This window comes from Coregonus clupeaformis, chromosome 18, assembly GCF_020615455.1.
Source record: "Coregonus clupeaformis isolate EN_2021a chromosome 18, ASM2061545v1, whole genome shotgun sequence".
Classification (NCBI taxonomy): Eukaryota; Metazoa; Chordata; class Actinopteri; order Salmoniformes; family Salmonidae; genus Coregonus; species Coregonus clupeaformis.
Genome location: NC_059209.1, coordinates 18,268,057 through 18,288,226, shown reverse-complemented (window position 1 = coordinate 18,288,226; position 20,170 = coordinate 18,268,057). Strand labels below are relative to the sequence as shown.

Genomic DNA, 20,170 nt, shown 5'->3' with positions numbered 1-20,170 from the left:
CGTCACTTACTGTGTGTGTATGTGTGTGTGTGTGTGTGTGTGTGTGTGTGTGTGTGTGTGTGTGTGTGTGTGTGTGTGTGTGTGTGTGTGTGTGTGTGTGTGTGTGTGTGTGTGTGTGTGTGTGTGTGCGTGCATGTGTGTGTGTGCATGCGTGCACATACTTGCATGTATGCGTGCACAATTCTGTGTTCCTTAGATGAGGCTGTCTCTCCTGGTTGTCCAGGCAGTGCTGCAGCTCTGCAGCCCAGTCATCCTTTCAGACCCCCTGCTCTACATCTCTCAGCTGGAGGAGGGGCAGTAAGCCCCCAGCAGTGAGTCGGATTATATTCATCCCTATTACACAAACACGTTTATCAAAATCCTTCAACTGGGTCTCATAGTGGAATAATATTGTTGTCTGAATATTCTCTACCAAGCAACCTAATCCAAAGCAGTTAGATTTCAACTCCAGAAAAGATACTCCATCACAACCTATAGCCTTTGCTTTCTGTCCCTTTTTACAGAGCCCTGGCTCAACCCTCTGCTGGAAGATGTGGTCCCTGATCTGGACATCCACAGTCCACCCAGACTGACAGAGACCTCAGATCTAGATCCCCAGTTCCCTGACTCCCTGTTTATGTATGGCGAGAACGCCAACCTCAAATGGGTAAAATGGGAAGGGTCCCTCCCTAATGGTGCTGTGGGCATCTACAATGGTTACACTGAACGACACGACTACATCTGCAAAGTCAACTGCGAAGCCGGCTTCTACACCGCAAGCAAAGCCAGTACCCCTACACTGACAAGGAGTATTCATCCTCAAAGTTCGAAGTCCTGGTCAACGTGGACAACTTTGAATTTGTGGAGTGGATCGAGGAGAAATACGGTGCTGTCCTCCAATATGCTGTCAAGACCTGCCCAGGCATTGAGATATACACTACCGTTCAAAAGTTTGGGGTCACTTAGAAATGTCCTTGTTTTCGAAAGAAAAGCAATTTTTTTGTCCATTAAAATAACATCAAATTGATCAGAAATACAGTGTAGACATTGTTAATGTTGTAAATGGCTATTGTAACTGGAAACGGCTGATTTTTAATGGAATATCTACATAGGCGTACAGAGGCCCATTGTCAGTCCTGTGTTCCAATGGGACGTTGTGTTTGCTAATCCAAGTTTATCATTTTAAAAGGCTAATTGATCATTAGAAAACCCTTTTGCAATTATGTTAGCACAGCTGAAAACTGTTGTGCTGATTAAAGAAGCAATAAAACTGGCCTTCTTGAGACTAGTTGAGTATCTGGAGTATCAGCAATTGTGGGTTCGATTACAGGCTCAAAATGGCCAGAAACAAATAACTTTCTTCTGAAACTCGTCAGTCTATTCTTGTTCTGAGAAATGAAAGCTATTCCATGCAAGAAAATGCCAAGAAACTGAAGATCTCGTACAACGCTGTGTACTACTCCCTTCACAGAACAGCGCAAACTGTCTCTAACCAGAATAGAAAGAGGAGTGGAAGGCCCCGGTGCACAACTGAGCAAGAGGACATATACATTAGAGTGTAAAGTTTGAGAAACAGACGCCTCACAGGTCCTCAACTGGCAGCTTCATTAAATAGTACCCGCAAAACACCAGTCTCAATGTCAACAGTGAAGAGGCGACTCCGGGATGCTGACCTAGGCTGGTGGAGTCCATCAGCCACTCCATCTCTGTGGAGCTGCTGGTCCCTCCCAACCACTCCTGTGCCGTGCGGATGGAGGGCAGGAAGATGACAGCCAACATTCCCTTCACGGGTAGACTGAGCCGGACCTACCATAATGGAGACACCCACTGGACCACCATCACAGGGATTTATGATGGTGTGAGGGTGGGGGAGATCAATGCCGTCGTAGAGAGATGCCAGCCTGTCTCTGATGCCATCCCCTGCTACCCCGATGAGACAGACTACTGAGACAGAATTCTAGATCTGTGAACTTTGAACTCCAATGTGCCTGTGGTATCCCTCCAGACACAAAGTGAAGAAATTACCCTTATGTCACAATAACTTTTCATCAGACAGGAATAAACTGATATATCTGCATATTCAGATAAAACAGCCAGTTAATTTATTTTAGTGTTTTTGTGTCAAGAAAAGCAATTTTTGCCGTATGTTTCCAGACAATAAATATGATCTTGGTGCAAAATGTTGTTTTTCTCTTTTCTTGATTGAACTAATTTACTCCTGTAGGCTACATGCACCTATAGCTGTATCATCATCATTAGTTTCAATGGCCTATTGAAGTTAAATATAATTTCAGCACATGAAGTTACACAATGTTGAAAGGTCCAAAATCACCTTTCCAAACCAGTAGCCTATTTATATTACATTTACATTTTAGTCATTAAGCAGACACTCTTATCAAGAGCGACTTACAATTAGTGAGTGCATACATTATTTTTTAATACTGGCCCCCCGTGGGAATCGAACCCACAACCCTGGCATTGCAAACGCCATGCTCTACCAACTGAGCTACATCCCTGTGCAATTGCTATGAGTGTTAAGGCGTGTATACAGTGCCTTCAGAAAGTATTCACACCCCTTGACTTTTTCCACATCTTGTTGTCTTACAAAGTGGGATTAAAATGGATTTCATTGTCATTTTTTGGTCAACGATCTACACAAAATACTCTGTAATGTCAAAGTGGAAGAAGAATTCTAACATTTTTTAAATAATGGAAACTAAAACACTAATATATATTGATTAGATAAGTATCCATCCCCATGATTCGATACATGTTAGAAGTGATTACAGCTGTGAGTCTTTCTGGTTAATTCTCTAAGAGCTTTGCACACCTGGATTGTACAATATTTGGCAATTATTCTTTTAAAAAATTGTCAATCTCTGTCAAGTTGGTTGTTGATCATTGCTAGACAGCCATTTTCAAGTCTTGCCATAGATTTTCAAGAAGATTTAAGTCAAAACGCTAGCTAGGCCACTCAGGAACATTCAACGTCATCTTGGTAAGCAACTCCAGTGTATATTTGGCCTTGTGTTTTAGGTAATTGTCCTGCTGAAAAGTGAATTTGTCTCCCAGTGTCTGTTGGATGGCAGACTGAACCAAGTTTTCCTCTATGATTTTGCCTGTGCTTAGCTCTATTCCATTTATTTTTATCCTGAAAAACTCCCTAGTCCTTGCCGATGACAAGCATACCCATAACATGATGCAGCCTCCACCATGCTTGAAAATATGAAGTGGTACTCAGTGATGTTTTGTGTTGTATTTGCCCCAAACATAACGCTTTGTATTCAGGACAATAAGTTCCTTTCTTTGCCACATTTCTTGCAGTATTACTTCAGTGCCTCATTAAAACAGGATGCATGTTTTGGAATTTTTCTTCCTTCTTTTCACTCTGTTATTTAGATTATTATTGTGGAGTAACTACAATGCTGTTGATCCATCCTCAGTTATTTCCTGTCAGAGCCATTAAATTCTGTAACTGTTTTAAAATCACCATTGGCCTCATGGTGAAATCCCTGAGCGGTTTCCTTCTTCTCCGGCAACTGAGTTAGTATTGATACACCATCCAAAGTGTAATTAATAACTGCACCATGCTCATCTACCAATAGGTGCCCTTCTTTGCGAACCATTGGAAAACCTCCCTGGTCTTTGTGGTTGAATCTGTGCTTAAAATTCACTGCTTGACTGAGGGACCTTACAGATAATTGTATGTGTGGGGTACAGAGATGGGGTAGTCATTTACAAATCCTGTTAAACACTATTATTGCACACAGAGTGAGTCCTTGCAACTTATTATGTGACTTGTTAAACACATTTTTACTCCTGAACTCATTTAGGATGTAATACTTATTGACACAAGACATTTGAGCTTTTCATTTTTAATTAATTTGTAAACATTTCTAAAAACAAAACATAATCTTCACTTTGAAATGATTGGGTGTTGTGTGCAGATCATTTACACAAAATCTCAATTTAATCAATTTTAAATTCAGGCTATAACACAACAAAATGTGGAAAAAGTCAATGAGTGTGAATAGTTTCTGAAGGCACTGTAAGTGAATTTATAAACCTCCAAGCTAGGTGGCGGTATGTTTGAAAAGATCAGACGTTGGTCACAATGAACCCTCTCAGTTTTCTGCCCAGCAGTCTCTTTGATTAATGTCAAAGTTGCATGGTACGGCAGGTTTATTTTACCAACAGAACTATATACATATCCTTCTCCAATGTTTCTTCTTTTGTGTTCTCAATTTTATAGATAGATCCGAGATTTCAAAGCTATAGACATTTCAAATAGATTCGTTTAATACTGAACTGAAATGTCAGGAGTACATTACTGAATCTAAGCTATTAATAGTGGTCACAGACAGTAGGCTTTTGACACTAGGCTACAATGTCACTGCCAGAGAACATGAAGTTATGAACGTCACTTATGAGAAACGTCCATATAGACATTAAAACCTGGGAAACGTCACTGTTGTTGGTAGACCTAAACTTTGGCATTGTGTGTCACCATTTTTCAAGACTGCTGAACTTCTGTCACAATGAGACGACTTTTATCAAAACTGATAAACCGAGCGTTGCTGACTGAACCCTTTGGACGAATGATGGGCAGTGAAGCAGGAGTCCACACAAATTCTCGTATGAGACTGGTAAGTGAATTATTCAAGAAAAACAATTGCTGCCCAATATGTTGTAGTCAGTGCACTGCAGCCACTTGTCTTGGGTTTTGACTAGGATACAGTTTGTCAGAATTGACCAAAATAGACTTTTCAAGCAGGTTAAGAGAGCTTACGCAGGAGGTTAGGATAATTAATGTTGCAGGTTATGAGAATTAGGTTAAGGTTAGGAAAAGGGTTAGGGTTAGCTCAAATGCAAAGAGTTTAAACTTGACGTAAATTTCACATAAACTGTATCCCATCTAGCCATGGTCCTTGTATTGCTCACAGTTTGATACATATAAAGCGTAGGCCTATGACTTGTTACAATGTAGCTGCTGGCATAGCAGCCCATGCTAGAATGTAACAATTAACAATGCTGGTAACGTTGCAAGCGACAACGTAACGTTAATCCACTTGAGACCACAGCTGACAGTTTGTGTCAATAGGGCTCATCAGGTTCTGTGCGTGGTGTTGTTCACAATACAATTTTGTAAGCATTGCATTTTTAACTGTTACAGAAGTATTTGCTGCTATTACTTTTATTACAATTGATCTAAATCGAAATTAAGTGTAGTGGCTAACCTATAATAATAATAATAATATGCCATTTAGCAGACCTAGTCAAAAGTTCCACAATGAGACACATTTGAAAGTAAATACATGTCTTATTTTGTTTGGCAGCCTTGTTTTGAGAGCTCTGTTTTTAAGTTATAAAAGTAAAAACAAAAACTTTGCTCCTGTGTGTTTTTGTCACTGTCAATGAGGGAGTTCAATTAACCTGAGCTATGGTGCATGGGTCTATGGCCTGTGACGTGAATGGACAAAAGTGGTGAGGGAGGCACACCCTTTTGAAATCGAACAGTAATCAGTGCCACTCGTGCTGTCAACAAGGCAGCATGGTGCATCGTCCAGAAACAAACAACATCTCTTTTCCATAAAATATATGTTAGAATTTCAAACTAGTTTTCATTGGGAAGGCAGATAAAGCATTTTTATCAAAAACAATCACTTTTGCATGTGAAAACACAGAATCCTACTCATTACTCCACGTGCTTAATCTAAATCACTTTTGTTTTGAGCCGACTTCACCATGGGATTTGAACAGGGCACCTGGCTCACGCCCAGGAGGCAGCCCGGTACCAAAATGAATGCAATCACTTTTCACCCGGTGCAAACTCCTCCCACCAGGGTAACCTGGGACAGATAATCGAATCTCCTCAATGAGTAGGCCCAGAGCTACAGTGAGCTCCAAAAGTATTGGGACACAGACCGTTTTTGTTTTCTTTTGGCTCTGTACTCCAGCACTTTGGATTTGAAATGATACATTGACTGAAGTGCAGACTGTCAGCTTTAATTTGAGGTTATTTTCATCCATATCGGGTGAAGCGCTCCACACTGCCCTTTCATACCTGGACAAAAGGAACACCTATGTGAGAATGCTATTAATTGACTACAACTCAGCGTTCAACACCATAGTGCCCTCAAAGCTCATCACTAAGCTAAGGATCCTGGGACTAAACACCTCCCTCTGCAATTGGATCCTGGACTTCCTGACGGGCCGCCCCAGGTGGTAAGGGTAGGTAACAACACATCTGCCACGCTGATCCTCAACACGGGGCCCCTCAGGGGTGCGTGCTCAGTCCCCTCCTGTACTCCCTGTTCACTCATGACTGCATGGCCAGGCACGACTCCCAACACCATCATTAAGTTTGCAGATGACACAACAGTGGTAGGCCTGATCACCAACAACAACGAGACAGCCTATAGGGAGGAGGTCAGAGACCTGGCCGTGTGGTGCCAGGACAACAACCTCTCCCTCAACGTGATCAAGACAAAGGAGATGATTGTGGACTACAGGAAAAAGAAGAGGACCGAGCACGCCCCCATTCTCATCGACAGGGCTGTAGTGGAGCAGGTTGAGAGCTTCAAGTTCCTTGGTGTCCACATCACCAACAAACTAACGTGGTCCAAGCACACCAAGACAGTCGTGAAGAGGGCACGACAAAACCTATTCCCCCTAAGGAGACTGAAAAGATTTGGCATGGGTCCTCAGATCCTCAAAAGGTTCTACAGCTGCACCATCGAGAGCATCCTGACTGGTTGCATCACTGCCTGGTATGGCAACTAACCCTACCTACATGTACATATTACCCCAATTACCTCGACTAACCAGTGCCCCCGCACATTGACTCGGTACCGGTACCCCCTGTATATAGCCTCACTATTGTTATTTTTACTGCTGCTCTTTAATTATTTGTTACTTTTATTTCGTATTATTATTATTTTATTTTTTGGTATTCTTTCTTAAAACTGCAACGTTGGTTAAGGGCTTGTAAGTAAGCATTTCACTGTAAGGTCTACACCTGTTGTATTCAGCACATTTGACAAATAACATTTGATTTTATTAGAAATTACAGCACTGCTTTAGGGGACCAAAAGTATTGGGACAAATTCACTTATGTGTAGTTAAGTAGTCAAAAGTTTTGTATTTGGTCCCATATTCCTAGCACGCAATGATTACATCAAGCTTGTGACGCTACAAACTATTTGGATGCATTTGCTGTTTGTTTTGGTTGTGTTTCAGATTATTTTGTGCCCAATAGAATTTCATGGTAAATAATGTATTGTCATTTTGGAGTCACTTTTATTGTAAATAAGAATAGAATATGATTCTAAACACTTCTACATTCATGTGGATGCTACCATTAATAGGGATAATCCTAAATGAATTGTGAATAATGATGAGCGAGAAAGTTAGAGGCATAAATATCATACCCCCCCCCCCCAAAAAAAAATAAAATGCTAACCTCCCCTTTTATTGTAGTGGTGAGAGGTTAGCATGTCTTGGGGGTATGATATTTGTGCGTCTAACTTTCTCACTCATCATTATACAGGAATATCCGTAATCATGGTAGCATCCACATTAATGGAAGTAGAAGCGTTTAGAATTTTACCATTCATTTCTATTGGGCACAAGATAATCTGAAACACAACCAAAACAAACAGCAAATGAATCAAACAAGTTTGTAGAGTCACAAGCTTGATGTAATCATTGCGTGCTAGGAATATGGGACTAAATACTAAACTTTTGACTACTTTAATACACATAAGTGAATTTGTCCCAATACTTTTGGTCCCCTTGAATGTATGTACAAAAAGTGCTATAATCTCTAAACGGTTCACCTGATATGGATTAAAGCTGACAGTCTGCACTGTAACCTCAGTCAAATCCAAAGTGTTGGATTAAAGAGCCAAAACAACAACCAACATTGTCACTGTCCCAATACTTTTGGAGCTCACTGTATATTTAAGCAATAAGGCCCGAGAGGGTGTGGTATATGGCCAACATACCACGGCTAAGGGCTGTTCTTATGCACAACGCAACAGACCTTAGCCGTGGGATATTGGCCATATATCACAAACCCCCGAGGTGCCTTATTGCTATTATAAACGGGTTACCAACGTAATTAGAGCAGTAAAAATAAATGTTTTGTCATACTCGTGGTATATGGTATATACCAGGGCTTGAACCATCCAGTTTATAACCTCCAATTGAACACCCGGTAATTACAAGGGAGAACCCGCCCCTGGATGCTTCTCTTTCTATTGGCTCATGGCTACTTCCTAGTTCTACGGGTAGCAGACATTTTTATGGAAAACACACCATACCACCTCCTCCTCCGTGCTTCATCCGTTCACCTACTCTGTGTATCAGAAAGACACGGCGGTTGGAACCAAAAATCGCGAATTTGGACTCATCAGACCAAAGGACAGATTTCCACCGGTCTGATGTCCATTGCTCGTGTTTCTTGGCCCAAGCAAGTCTCTTCTTCTTATTGGTGTCCTTCAGTAGTGATTTCTTTGCAGCAATTCGACCATGAAGGCCTGATTCACGCGGTCTTCTCTGAACAGTTGATTTTGAGATGTCTGTTACTTCAACTCTGTGAAGCATTTATTTGGGCTGCAAATTATGAGGCTGGTAACTCCAATGAACTTATCCTCTGCAGCAGAGGTAACTCGGCCTTCCTTTCCTATGGCGGTCCTCATGAGAGCCAGTTTCATCATAGCGCTTGATGGTTTTTGCGACTGCACTTGAAGAAACTTTCAAAGTTCTTGAAATGTTCCGTATTGACTGACATTTATGTCTTAAAGTAATGATGGACTGTCGTTTCTCTTTGCTTATTTGAGCTGTTCTTGCCATAATATGGACTTGGTCTTTTACCAAATAGGGCTATCTTCTGTATACCACCCCTACCTTGTCACAACACAACTGATTGGCGCAAACACATTAAGAAGGAAAGACATTCCACTAATTAACTTTTAACAAGACACTCCTGTTAATTTAAATGCATTTCAGGTGACTACTGGTTGAGAGAATGCAAAGAATGTGCAAAGCTGTCATCAAGGCAAAGGGGTGTCTACTTTGAAGAATCTCAAATCTAAAATATATTTTGATTTGTTTAACACTACATGATTCCATGTGTTATTTCATAGTTTTGATGTCTTCACTATTATTCTTACAATGTAAAAAATAATAAAAATAAAGAAAAACCTTTGAATGAGTAGGTGTGTCCAAGCTTTTGACTGGTACTGTATACAGTGCTATGAAAAAGTATTTGCCCCCTTTCTAATTTTCTTTACTTTTGCATATTTGTGATACTGAATGTTATCAGATCTTCAACCAAAACCTAATATTAGATAAAGGGAACATAAGTGAACAAATAACACAACAATTACATATTTATTTCAAAAAACCAAACTCTGCATTCCACAGTAAGAACATCATACCAAAGGTCAAGCATGGTGGTGGTGGTTGTGTGATGGTTTGGGGATGCTTTGCTGCCTCAGGACCTGGACGACTTGCCTTAATAGAAGGAACCATGAATTCTGCTCTGTATCAGAGAATTCTACAGGAGAATGTCAGACCATCCGTCTGTGAGCTGAAGCTGAAGCACAGCTGGGTCATGCAGCAAGACAATGATCCAAAACACACAATCAAGTCTACATGACAATTGCTAAAAAGCAACACATTTGAAGTTTTGGAATGTCCTAGTCAAAGTCCAGACCTAATCCCAATTGAGATGTTGTGGCAGGACTTGAAACGAGCAGTTCATGCTTGAAAACCTACACGTCACTGAGTTAAAGCAGTTCTGCATGGAAGAGTGGGCCAAAATTCCTCCACAGCGACGTGAGACACTGATAAACAACTACAGGAAGCATTTGGTTGGAGTCATTGCAGCTAAAGGTGGCACAACCAGTTATTGAGTGTAAGGGGGCAATTACTTTTTCACACAGGGGAATTGGGTGTTGTGTTATTTGTCCACTTATGTTCCCTTTATCTAATATTAGGTTTTGGTTGAAAATCTGATAACATTCAGTATCATAAATATGCAAAAGTAGAGAAAATTAGAAAGGGGGCAAATACTTTTTCATAGCACTGTATATATATATATAGTGTGTATATATATATATATATATATATATATATATAGTCTATATTAGGACCAGGCAAAAGTTTGGACACACCTACTCATTCCAAAATATACTATAGGTCCCTTAGCCTACTAGCCATCACCTCCCTAGGTATAAGTGTCCTTTGGGCTGCAAAACACACTTGGCAAAAAGTATTTTAAATAAAAATGACGGCTTTTAACTAACTTTGACAAATTTCTGTTTTTATTATTAAATGATTAATAGATTGTTTTAGGCATACAAGTTATGTTAGTTATTGATATTGACTAGGCATGTAGTGGGATACCAATCAGTTTGAAAGCAGGCTATTGCAATAAAGAAAATAAAACATATATTTATTTTCTATAAATTCACAATTTTAATTGTGGGGAAGGAGAATGGGAACAATGGCAAAAGCATGGCAGTCTTTCAACAGGCCTTCCTGCAGCCACAACTCTACAACAGGTGCATTGGATCTTTTTGTGGCCGTGGTGCTTCGAGAAAAAGTGGACTTTTACGTGTGCCTGTCACGAATTTCGAATGAGTCATAGGGCTATGTAGCGGACTAAACTCTACTCCATGGTGAAGGAAGTTTCTGATGACTCCACCAACTGAGTGGAGCAGATACCAAGCTTTGTGGAATCTAGCTCCGTCTACATCCATTCACTTAATAATAATAATAATAATATGCCATTTAGCAGACGCTTTTATCCAAAGCGACTTACAGTCATGCGTGCATACATTTTTGTGTATGGGTGGTCCCGGGGTTCGGGCAATACTTCCAAAACATTTAAATTATGAAAAGTATGGATTTCAGCAAACAAAGAAAGTCACGCAAATATAGAGGACAAACAGGTACAAGGTAGGCGTTTCATAATTTACCGTTTTTTAAGTACTGACCTTGGACGAATTTATGTAGTCAGAGTTAGATTCCGCAAAGCCTGGTCTATGCTCCACTCTGTTGGTGGAGTCATCAGAAACTTCCTACACCATGGAGTGGAGTTTAGTCCGCTAAGGCCTACGTGTCTATTTCACAATAAGCTGTGATGAAGGGCTCACTTTGCCTGCGATCAGTCCTCTGATTTAGTTCACGCTCTCTATGTTGCTGAATTTTGTGCGCATGTATTAGGACGCATCAAGGGATTCCCGCATGTGGGTTACATGTCTTCAATGTTTGCTACGTGGGGTAACAGCAATGTAGGCTACCTGGGGATTCTATGTTTTTATTCTTCATAATTATAAGTTAGACGTGAAGAGCTCCAAAAACAAGGCTCCCTGGAACAATTATGAGCCAAAAACAGATTTGATAATATATTTGAAACAGGACTTTGTATTATTGTTAGTTAAAAATGTGTGACTAACATGACACATCAGTCCGTTCTTGTGGGAGGAGAACCACTGTACTCGCCAGTGACATTTAGAGAAATATAGTATGCAAAGATGGAAAATAACTATTTCTTGTCCTTGTGCAGGTTGTGGGACTGGGAAACCCTGGAATGAATGGTTCGCGCCATAGCGTGGGCATGGCAGTGCTCGAAGCACTTGCTTCCCGGCTTGGGGTAGCTGATAGCTGGCGTGGTGATAAGCATGTGTCCGGTGAGGTCATCGTATCTGACATCCAGGACACCCAAATCGTGCTTCTCCGACCACGACTACTGATGAACATAAACGGTGTATCCGTGGCCAAAGCAGGTGAGGAATCTTGTCTTCTTGATGTCTTTTGACATTTTATGTATTTTGAGTTTTGACTGTCAGAGGAATTATACCAAAAGTAGGCTATGTGTACTGTGAATGAATTGTTAATGATATTTTGTTTTTAATTACCTTGAATCAAGCGGGTAAATACAGCATCAAGCCTGAGCACATACTACTGGTTCATGACGAGTTGGATAAGCCTCTTGGAAAGCTTGCTATGAAACAAGGAGGGAGTGCCAGGTGAGTTGATTCCCAGACAGTTATCAGCCTGACTAATGATGCTATCTGACAACAATGTGATCTTCCCAAGTTTGTGCTCATTTTAGATGTTGTTGATTGACAGGGGTCACAATGGTGTGCGGTCCTGTGTTGAGTGTCTGCAGACTGATGTAAGTAGCTTTCCACACAGACAAATACTCTCCCTTCCCACATTGGGAGGAATTGAGAGATGACTGTTCCCTTTGACACATTTTGGGAAGGTGCTAGAGAATCCAGAGAAATGTCATGTCTGTCAAATGGAACTGTTGTCTGGGGGGGTTGGGCGCAGAGTAAAAAGTCAAATGTATTTAGCAAGATAGACAATAAGGTACAATTATATTATTGTGCCCCCCAGGTGATGCTCAGACTGCGTGTTGGGATTGGCAGACCATCAGGTAAAACATCAGTGGACCGCCATGTTCTGGGCCGCTTCTCTCAGGAGGAGCAGAAGGTTCTGAGGGGGGTTTTAGAAGAGAGTGTGGACATTCTCCTCTCCCAGCTCACTGACAAGGAGAATGTGCAGTCCCCACTCTCGCCACCTGGAGGCAGACCAGCATCACAGACTGGGAAACCAAGGGAGCGTTTAAGCTCTCCAGGAAAGGACACAACCGCTGGCCAGACCTGAGACTGACGAGACGTTGACAAAGCCAGTGAAACTATGACTGTACTTAATTTGTTATGACTTTATTTATGCTCTGGTTTAGAGTGTATGTGAAATGAATGCCAAGTAAGCACACTTTGTTTCAAGGACAAAGAATTTAGATATGAATAAGATAATCATCGCATAGAGCATCTAGATTGGTATGCAGTATGCATTTATTTGGAAGTTTCCCAAACTACCAGTTGTATGGCTTTTGGTGGTCTAATTATGTGCAAGGTCCAAGGAGAGACCAATACTTGATATTAGAATGATTAAACAAAACCATCATACCAATGGCATTGAGAAGAAATGGAACTAATGGTGAATGAACTGAGGGAAGACTGAGGGTTTTCCTGATAAGAGAACCTGTTTCATTCATGTTTCAGCCACCCTGAAAGCCTCCCAATCCCAGGGTCTCACATCATCTAAACTCATTGTCTTTGGTGTATTTACTGGTGCAACATATTGATTCCATCCTTTAATTGTCAGCCTATAACCACACTCTTAATCAACAAGCATTCTTAATGAGTAGTAGCAAACAGTCAAGAAGTGTATGATTCTCACCAAAGTGAATACCAGCCCACAAAAACTGAGAAAGGAGCATATAAAAAGTACAGAAAGGCAGAGTGAGAGAAAGGAAAACTGATACAATGGGCCGAATAGATTGCGATGCAGGGCTAAAGAAAGGGCGGGGGAGAAAACAATGGGGGCCAAACATTGTAGGATAGGGCTGTTTGAAGCCTTCTGTTTGGCAGTAGCTCAGAGTCACAACAAAGCATCAGGGACACACTTGTGGATGTGGGGAATGGGACTCAAAGGGAATCTCTCCACTCATGACAGACCCTGGCCTCTCGACCCCTTTCGCTTTCTCTCATGTGACCCCGTTGAGCCAGCCATCTCACCCACCAGGGCACTTTCCCAGCCCCTCTGAGTGGTCAGCCTGGGAGAGTGCAGTGGTGGCCTGTAACTTTTCTCTGAAAGGTAAGAGGTCACTCATAAGGCTGGACACTGGGCTAATTTATTCAAGAAAGGCTTCCCCTCCTCAGCAGTTATAGGCTGAGCTTCACTAGCCCAAAGCCCAGTGGGGGGTCTTCCCCTAAGCCCGCAGATGTGCTAAGACCAGGGATACACAAAAAGACAGGGAGGGGGGATGGACACACACACAAACTGCATTCTTGTCTCTCCAATTGCGGACCCTCAGAGATTTCTTGATGTTTAAAGTGGATTCGTTATTCACCATGATCCCCAACAGATGACCTGGGAACGATAAGAACTTAATATGGACATTATCAGTACAGGAATGTGGATCGAATTCACTGGTTGTAAAGGTGAACTTTCTCAATGTAGTCCTTTGTAATTATCAAGGAGGATACTGCCTTCCCTCTCTTTGGGATATGACTGTCAAACTAAGCCTAATGGTTTAGTGCATGGTCTTATATTGAGGCTCCGGTTTAGTGATGCCATTTGTCACAGCCAGCCACACTCACCTAGCTTATTGGGGCCCTTATACCCTCCTTACCTAGGAACCGTGCAGTATTGGCATGCTGTTTTAAGTCAAGAGAAAGGTGAACATGACGAGAAGTGAAAACAAGAGGATTCCCCAGTTCTACTGACTCACAGAGAGGCTTGGAGACTAAAATGTATTTCCACATTCACTTAAAGACTGCGAAGGTTTTTCCCTATATCCACAAGTGAACACAGTCGGTCTCAGAAAATATAGATATGATAACTTGATGCGCTACACTAAGATTTACACATGGGCTATGGGCCTGGTTTGTATTGTTGCATATGTTATAAGCCTACAAAACAGGATGAATTTAAGTGAAAGTAAAGAGAATGTATTACCAATAAGAGGGGAAATCCTTTGGGCTTAGAATATACTTTGCAGCTTTACAAAAATTGTTCCTATAAATTATGCTATTATATATTCAGACCTTGAAAAATTGGCTAGGCCTACTCAAATCTGCACTGCACTGGGGAAAGAGTGTCCTTACAGACCTGCTATTTTAATTTGACCCTGTTAATAGCAACAGGAAATGTGAATTACTTTGTGGATTATAATTCATGGAGATTCTTTTAAGGGTTGATACATTTTTCGTTAGGTTAAATCAAGTCTGATATTTTTAAGTGGAAATTACAAACTTTAGAAGCCTTTTTAAACCTTGAATACATTACAATTTGCATTTTCTGCTGCGCAGGAAAATGATCTGGGTCAACAGTGATCAAATTAAAATAGAACTACTGTAGGCCTATGTGTTTTTTCATGTAGTGGTGACTGGTGGTGACAGACTAGGAAGCATCAGCTATCATTGAAACTTTTGAAATGCCAAAGTTGACTTCATAGGACAATAACAAAACATGTATGAAAGGAGTTTCAAACTCTTAAAATAAACTACATTTACCCGCAAATTGCCATAGAATGAGAAAAAACAAACAAGAAAAAACGAGTTAAGCTATTTCTGTGATGTACTAAACTACAGAAGAAAATGTACAGGTTTATCTGAGAAATATAATAATCTTTCTTCCCAATACAGATATGTATTCAATGACTTTCACAAAGTGGGTTCATAATAAAGGCCTAATATAGTTTTTTTCTCTCCAATGAACTGAATGGGTTTAGTTTAGTGAATCAGTGAAGTCCCCACTCGCTTTCCCGATAAGTAAGCATTAATAACGCGTATTTTCCCTCCCTTTAGCCATAATCTCCAGTGATCTCGCGCCTCCCGCACTAAATTATTCTGACATGGCGGTGAAAAGGCAGCAGCGGGCAGGCCCTTTAAGAGGCAAATGAGCATCGAAAGTGAGAAGATGTTCCCAGCAAAGGAAATGTTAACTCACTCCCCTCTAAGGAGTGCGATGCTATGGATGAAACCAACTGAGATGTCTTTAAAAGGAAAAGGGGAGAGCAGCCCAACCCCGAAGGCGGTCACTGTTTAATAATTTATCAGAGAGGAGTAGGCTTTTAACCCGAGCTATGATAGGCCTAAAGCATCTGGAGTGTGTGAAGCGCAAGTAGCATGGCTCTTTGGGCAAGGTTTACCTTCCTCGACACCATGCGATGCATATTCGATAAGGGAAGTGATTCGATATAGCAATCGAACGTAGCAAATCATTCGATCCAGTCGATCTAATTGCCATTTGAAAGAGATGTTTGGGTCAGAAAACTAGAAGAATAGTAGGCTAGTCAGAATAGTTTCAGGCCTTCTGAGGACCTGGACAGTAACTGGTAAGTTTGTTTCAGAATGAGGTCACAATGTTAGACCCATAAGCACCACGTCACCCTCGCGCGGTTTGTGGTTCACCTGTCAATCACCTGTGTCATACAGCTCTACAGAAATGTTTAGTTTATGTCTTGAAGATTTTCCTGAAAACTACTACAATAGCCTTATCTGAGAAATAAGGCTTAGGTCTAAACTACACGAACATTTATTCCTCCATAGTTATGGTAATCATATTGATCTCATGGTCTTATAGGCTCTACTAATTCATATGTAATTCATATGTTATTAACAGCCAAAACATCTGCCAATAGGCCATTCATTAATATTTTTGTAATAAACTAATGAACAAACAAGTTGATATTTGTTAGTGCTATGAACACCCCTGGTTTGTTTTTGTGAAACGAGAGAGGAAACGTAATTTATTATTGACAATTCGTTTTGCAAGGGTAACAGTGTTTTGATTGTAATTGCCCTGGAGAGGCAAAATAGGACTGTTGTATCTTTAAAATCTTTGCTGGTCCTTCATTCGCAGCTGCTGGCTCGTGTGTGCTATCAGAGACAGTGCAGATGCATTACTTCTTCAGCACAATGGACATTTATCGCCCCATGGTGTTATTCAAATTCAGTACCAAGCGAAGACCATCCCCACTCCCTTTCGCCGTCCATCTCGGTAACACCGTTATTGTGAGTGGAGCTCAAGAAAAGCCTTTGGATAACAGAATAGCGAGCACGCAGTGCCATTCCGGTGCAGTCGTCCTATCAAGTTGACTCATATAACCCTTTTTCGCGTCTTATCATTTTTCTACAAGCTGGAGTATACAAGAAATGCTGCTTGGGGACCGCGGAGTAGCAGGTGCATTCGCGTTTTAACCATTTCCCCTCCGCTTCCTCGCATCAGCAATGTTCTGCTTTGTCGCTTAGTAACGTTTTAAAATTAATATAACCACCGAGTTTTTTTTGTATGATTGGAATTATTTGAAGTCGAGTTCAATTGCTTGTGTTCTTCTCTATAATGATGTGGAAACTATATGTGCAAGGAGATGCGTCTTACAGGTGCAGATATGGCGAAACGCAGTCGTAATGGTTTGAACGACTCGTGTCTTCTGATTCCTATGCTGATGATTAGAGCAAACCCTTTTCATGTTGTTTTATTATGGCATTGAATTAAGACGTTTTTACAGTGTTTTGATGTTTTTGAAGGGGAAGTTGTATAATCTCTGAGGCCTTCGTCGACTTAAACATCTTCTGGTAAATCATGCCATTGGTATAGGCTATCAAAGATCAGAGTATCGAAAATAGCAGATATTTTGAATTTGAAATGTTCATGTTTGTTACTAGACCTGCTGATTTATCAAACGTTTAAAGGAGAAAACAAAAGTTTAGCTATATAAGAAAACAATAGGCTACTGCTTTTAAAACGTTATTAGTTTAACTTGCACATATCTAGATTACATTAACTAATATGTTTCTGTATCTTGCAACTGATGATATTTCATTTTACCAAATAAGATGAGGATCCATGGTCAGATGCATGATTGGAATGACAATTAGTGATAGTGCCTCCATATGATCTACAGGTCTATCTATATATTCTACAGATTCAAAGAGAATTGATATGATGAATTTAAATGGATTAATTCAGAACTGTTTTGAATGATGAGATCAGTTATTTTGGAGAGACACACTTTGAGCCCTTGCAGTTGATTGTCCAAACGCAATTCTTGTGAAATTTCAAACACAACCCGAGAATTGTATCTGGACATCTGTTGCTGGAGGTTCCTTTCACATCAGTGTCATAAATACAATTTCTTAGTCTTGTCACCATAGTCATGATATTTCTTTTTGGAAATCTGCCTTAAAGTGTTGATTATTCGATTTATTCATAAAACCACCAATTATCCAAAACGAGTCACTATTGGTCAAAAGCTTTAGACGATTATGTTCAACTAAATGTAATTGTATAGCCTGCAGTATAGCCTACATATGTGTACATTCATTGTATTATAACATTCTAAATCAATCATGCTTTATTTAGAACTAAGTAGGTCTAAGCCTACATAACTTTTGGAGGAGCAAGCTGGTGAATATATATAGTAGCCTAAAAACGTTCAGATTTTTTTGCAAGTTGTTCAAATGACACAACTAGGCCTACAGTTTATTTCGAAGAGAAGCTTTCAATGTTGTCTATTTTCCTCTTCCTACTTTCGATTGCCCCTATGCAAGGATGGGTTTATTGTTGCTCTACTGTTGAGCTTTTGTTGTGGCTCCAAGTGCTGTTTTAGGATTACAATTTGCATAATTCTTAAGGAATGTATCGTTTTAATTTTGTTTAACATACCGTGACCTTTGCAACCTCTTTATCATTTTAAAACACCATTACAAGCCAATTAAGAGGGAATTCGGTTGTACTTTTTATTTCAAGGTATAAATAGGTTTATATAATTAATAATACAATTATTAATCTAGGTTTATTAATTTTTTGTTTGTGTTTTTGTTGATCTTTTTGGAAATATTGTTTATTTGTTGTTGATTTTATACTGCATGTATGTTTGAGTTACACATTTGTGATGTTGAAATATGCTTAAAAAAATAAAAAATAAAATAATGAGAACTTAAACATAATTATGTATTTTTTTCCATTCATGTTTATGTATGTGATATTTACATGTATTTAATTTAACAATTTCTTGCTTTGACCAGTCATTGGTTTTGACCTAACTTAGCAGGCAAATGTTTTTGTCACATAGACCTTTCAAATAATTTCTTAATTAAATTATTCCAATATGTTTTTATGGATAGAATAGGCCTGTGTAAACTCCTGTGTTTCTGCCATTTCAACTCATCAACTCAACAATATATCAGCCCATCATTAATATAAGTGTTGCTAATGGCGCAGACTGGTCAATGCTTTGTAAAACATTATTGGTTATTCTTTGCCATTCTTCTTTGGACATTTCCCTCTGAGCCATTCATTTCTATACCATCTCCACACTTTCATGATATAGCCATATAGGAAGTTATGAATAACTTCATTATTAGTATGAACAGAAATATAATACTTCAAACTAAAACCATGAAAATGTAATATTGTTGCTCTAATCAGAGATGTCAGTATGGAATTTGTCCCAAGTCTCCAGTGTGGGATAAACAAACATGCTTTTGCCTATATTTGCTTTTTACAGTTTTGGTAGCTACTGCTCTCAGTAATTCATTCACCAAACTTGTCTCTTATTTCTATTGGAACTGTGTCTCTGGTAAATGGGTGTGATCCAGCAAGGATATTTCTCTATTCAGTTTACACATGACATAATAAAAAAATGGATTATTGCTCGAGACAGACACATGTGTGGTCCTCTCACTCCCACCCAACACGCAGGTCTAAAAACCTCCCACCAGCAGCCTTAATATTTTACAACAGAGAGGATGATATAGTAACATAAAAGTACATATTTTGACACAGTTAATTATATTGCACAGGCATTCTTAGTGATCAGTGTGTATTGATAAGAAATTGATTGATAATAGTCAATTAGTCTTTATGAGGCCATGTAATGACTGGGATTATTATCTGATGTGATTTGTTTGATCTACAGTTCAACAGCAGTGTGTTTCGGAGGTCTGAATCCAGCCCTCTCTGTTGAACACGTTCTTGTAATGATATAAATACACTTCAACATGAAACAGTTGCAAACTGCTCTTATTAAACTAGTCTTTCAATACTTTTATTTATCAATATCCAAGTAGGGGTTATATGCCAGAAAAATGCACTGATTTGACTTTGTATTCCATAAGCTGGTAGTACGTTTAGAGGACGACATATATGGACAGAGAGTGTATGATTGTGAATGAAAATAAGATGATAAAAGATGCTGTTGGACGTGTTATCTTATCGCTGTTCTACTGCTTTAAACCATGACCTCCATTGCTGGATCATCATGTTCCATATACATTCAATACACACAGCTGATACTATAGCAGCCTTCGTTCTGATCCAGGTCAGTCACTTCCTTCCTTCTTTCCTCATGTCCCTTGGACACCCCAGTCACGTGACCAGGCTTCTGTGTCATTGCTATGGGTGACACAACACCACTGTGTAAGAGCAGGGGATGGCGGAGAGACGGAGGAGCATCACAGGGCTGCTGAGCTGACGTTACACCCGAGTAGCATTATCCACTGTCTGGTCACATGGACTAACTGCTGTGCTGGGCATGGTACGGCACACCAGGGACAACCTGAAACCCCCAGGCTGTTCTTAGATCCTCAGTTATACT

General features: G+C 40.1%; 2 protein-coding genes across 3 annotated transcripts; both read left to right on the top strand.

Annotated features, from left to right (window-relative positions):
- Positions 1–204: 204 nt before the first annotated feature.
- Positions 205–2,130, top strand: LOC121550706 (natterin-4). Its single transcript, XM_045227052.1, is given in 4 exon segments — positions 205–311; positions 504–761; positions 764–930; positions 1,655–2,130. Coding segments are annotated over 3 exon segments (585 nt in total). The 5' UTR covers positions 205–311; positions 504–616; the 3' UTR covers positions 1,928–2,130.
- Positions 2,131–4,128: 1,998 nt separating this feature from the next.
- LOC121551054 (probable peptidyl-tRNA hydrolase) lies at positions 4,129–12,988 on the top strand. Of its 2 annotated transcripts, XM_041863580.2 has the most exons (6): positions 4,129–4,150; positions 4,498–4,625; positions 11,558–11,777; positions 11,921–12,020; positions 12,124–12,169; positions 12,394–12,988. In XM_041863580.2, the coding sequence occupies exons 2-6, from the start codon at positions 4,518–4,520 to the stop codon at positions 12,661–12,663; spliced, it is 744 nt and encodes a 247-aa protein (XP_041719514.1). In that variant the 5' UTR covers positions 4,129–4,150; positions 4,498–4,517; the 3' UTR covers positions 12,664–12,988. The 2 variants fall into 2 exon arrangements, with proteins under 2 accessions (XP_041719514.1, XP_045082935.1); XM_045227000.1 differs by having other exon boundaries at positions 4,143–4,625.
- Positions 12,989–20,170: the final 7,182 nt, after the last annotated feature.

Excerpts from the sequence above, each read along its gene's own strand:
- LOC121551054 (XM_041863580.2), top strand. The coding sequence starts at position 4,518 with ATGAGACGACTTTTATCAAAACTGATAAACCGAGCGTTGCTGACTGAA. Across the intron at positions 4,626-11,557 it reads CAAATTCTCGTATGAGACTG|GTTGTGGGACTGGGAAACCC; the intron begins GTAAGTGAATTA and ends GTCCTTGTGCAG. Across the intron at positions 11,778-11,920 it reads TGTATCCGTGGCCAAAGCAG|CGGGTAAATACAGCATCAAG; the intron begins GTGAGGAATCTT and ends CCTTGAATCAAG.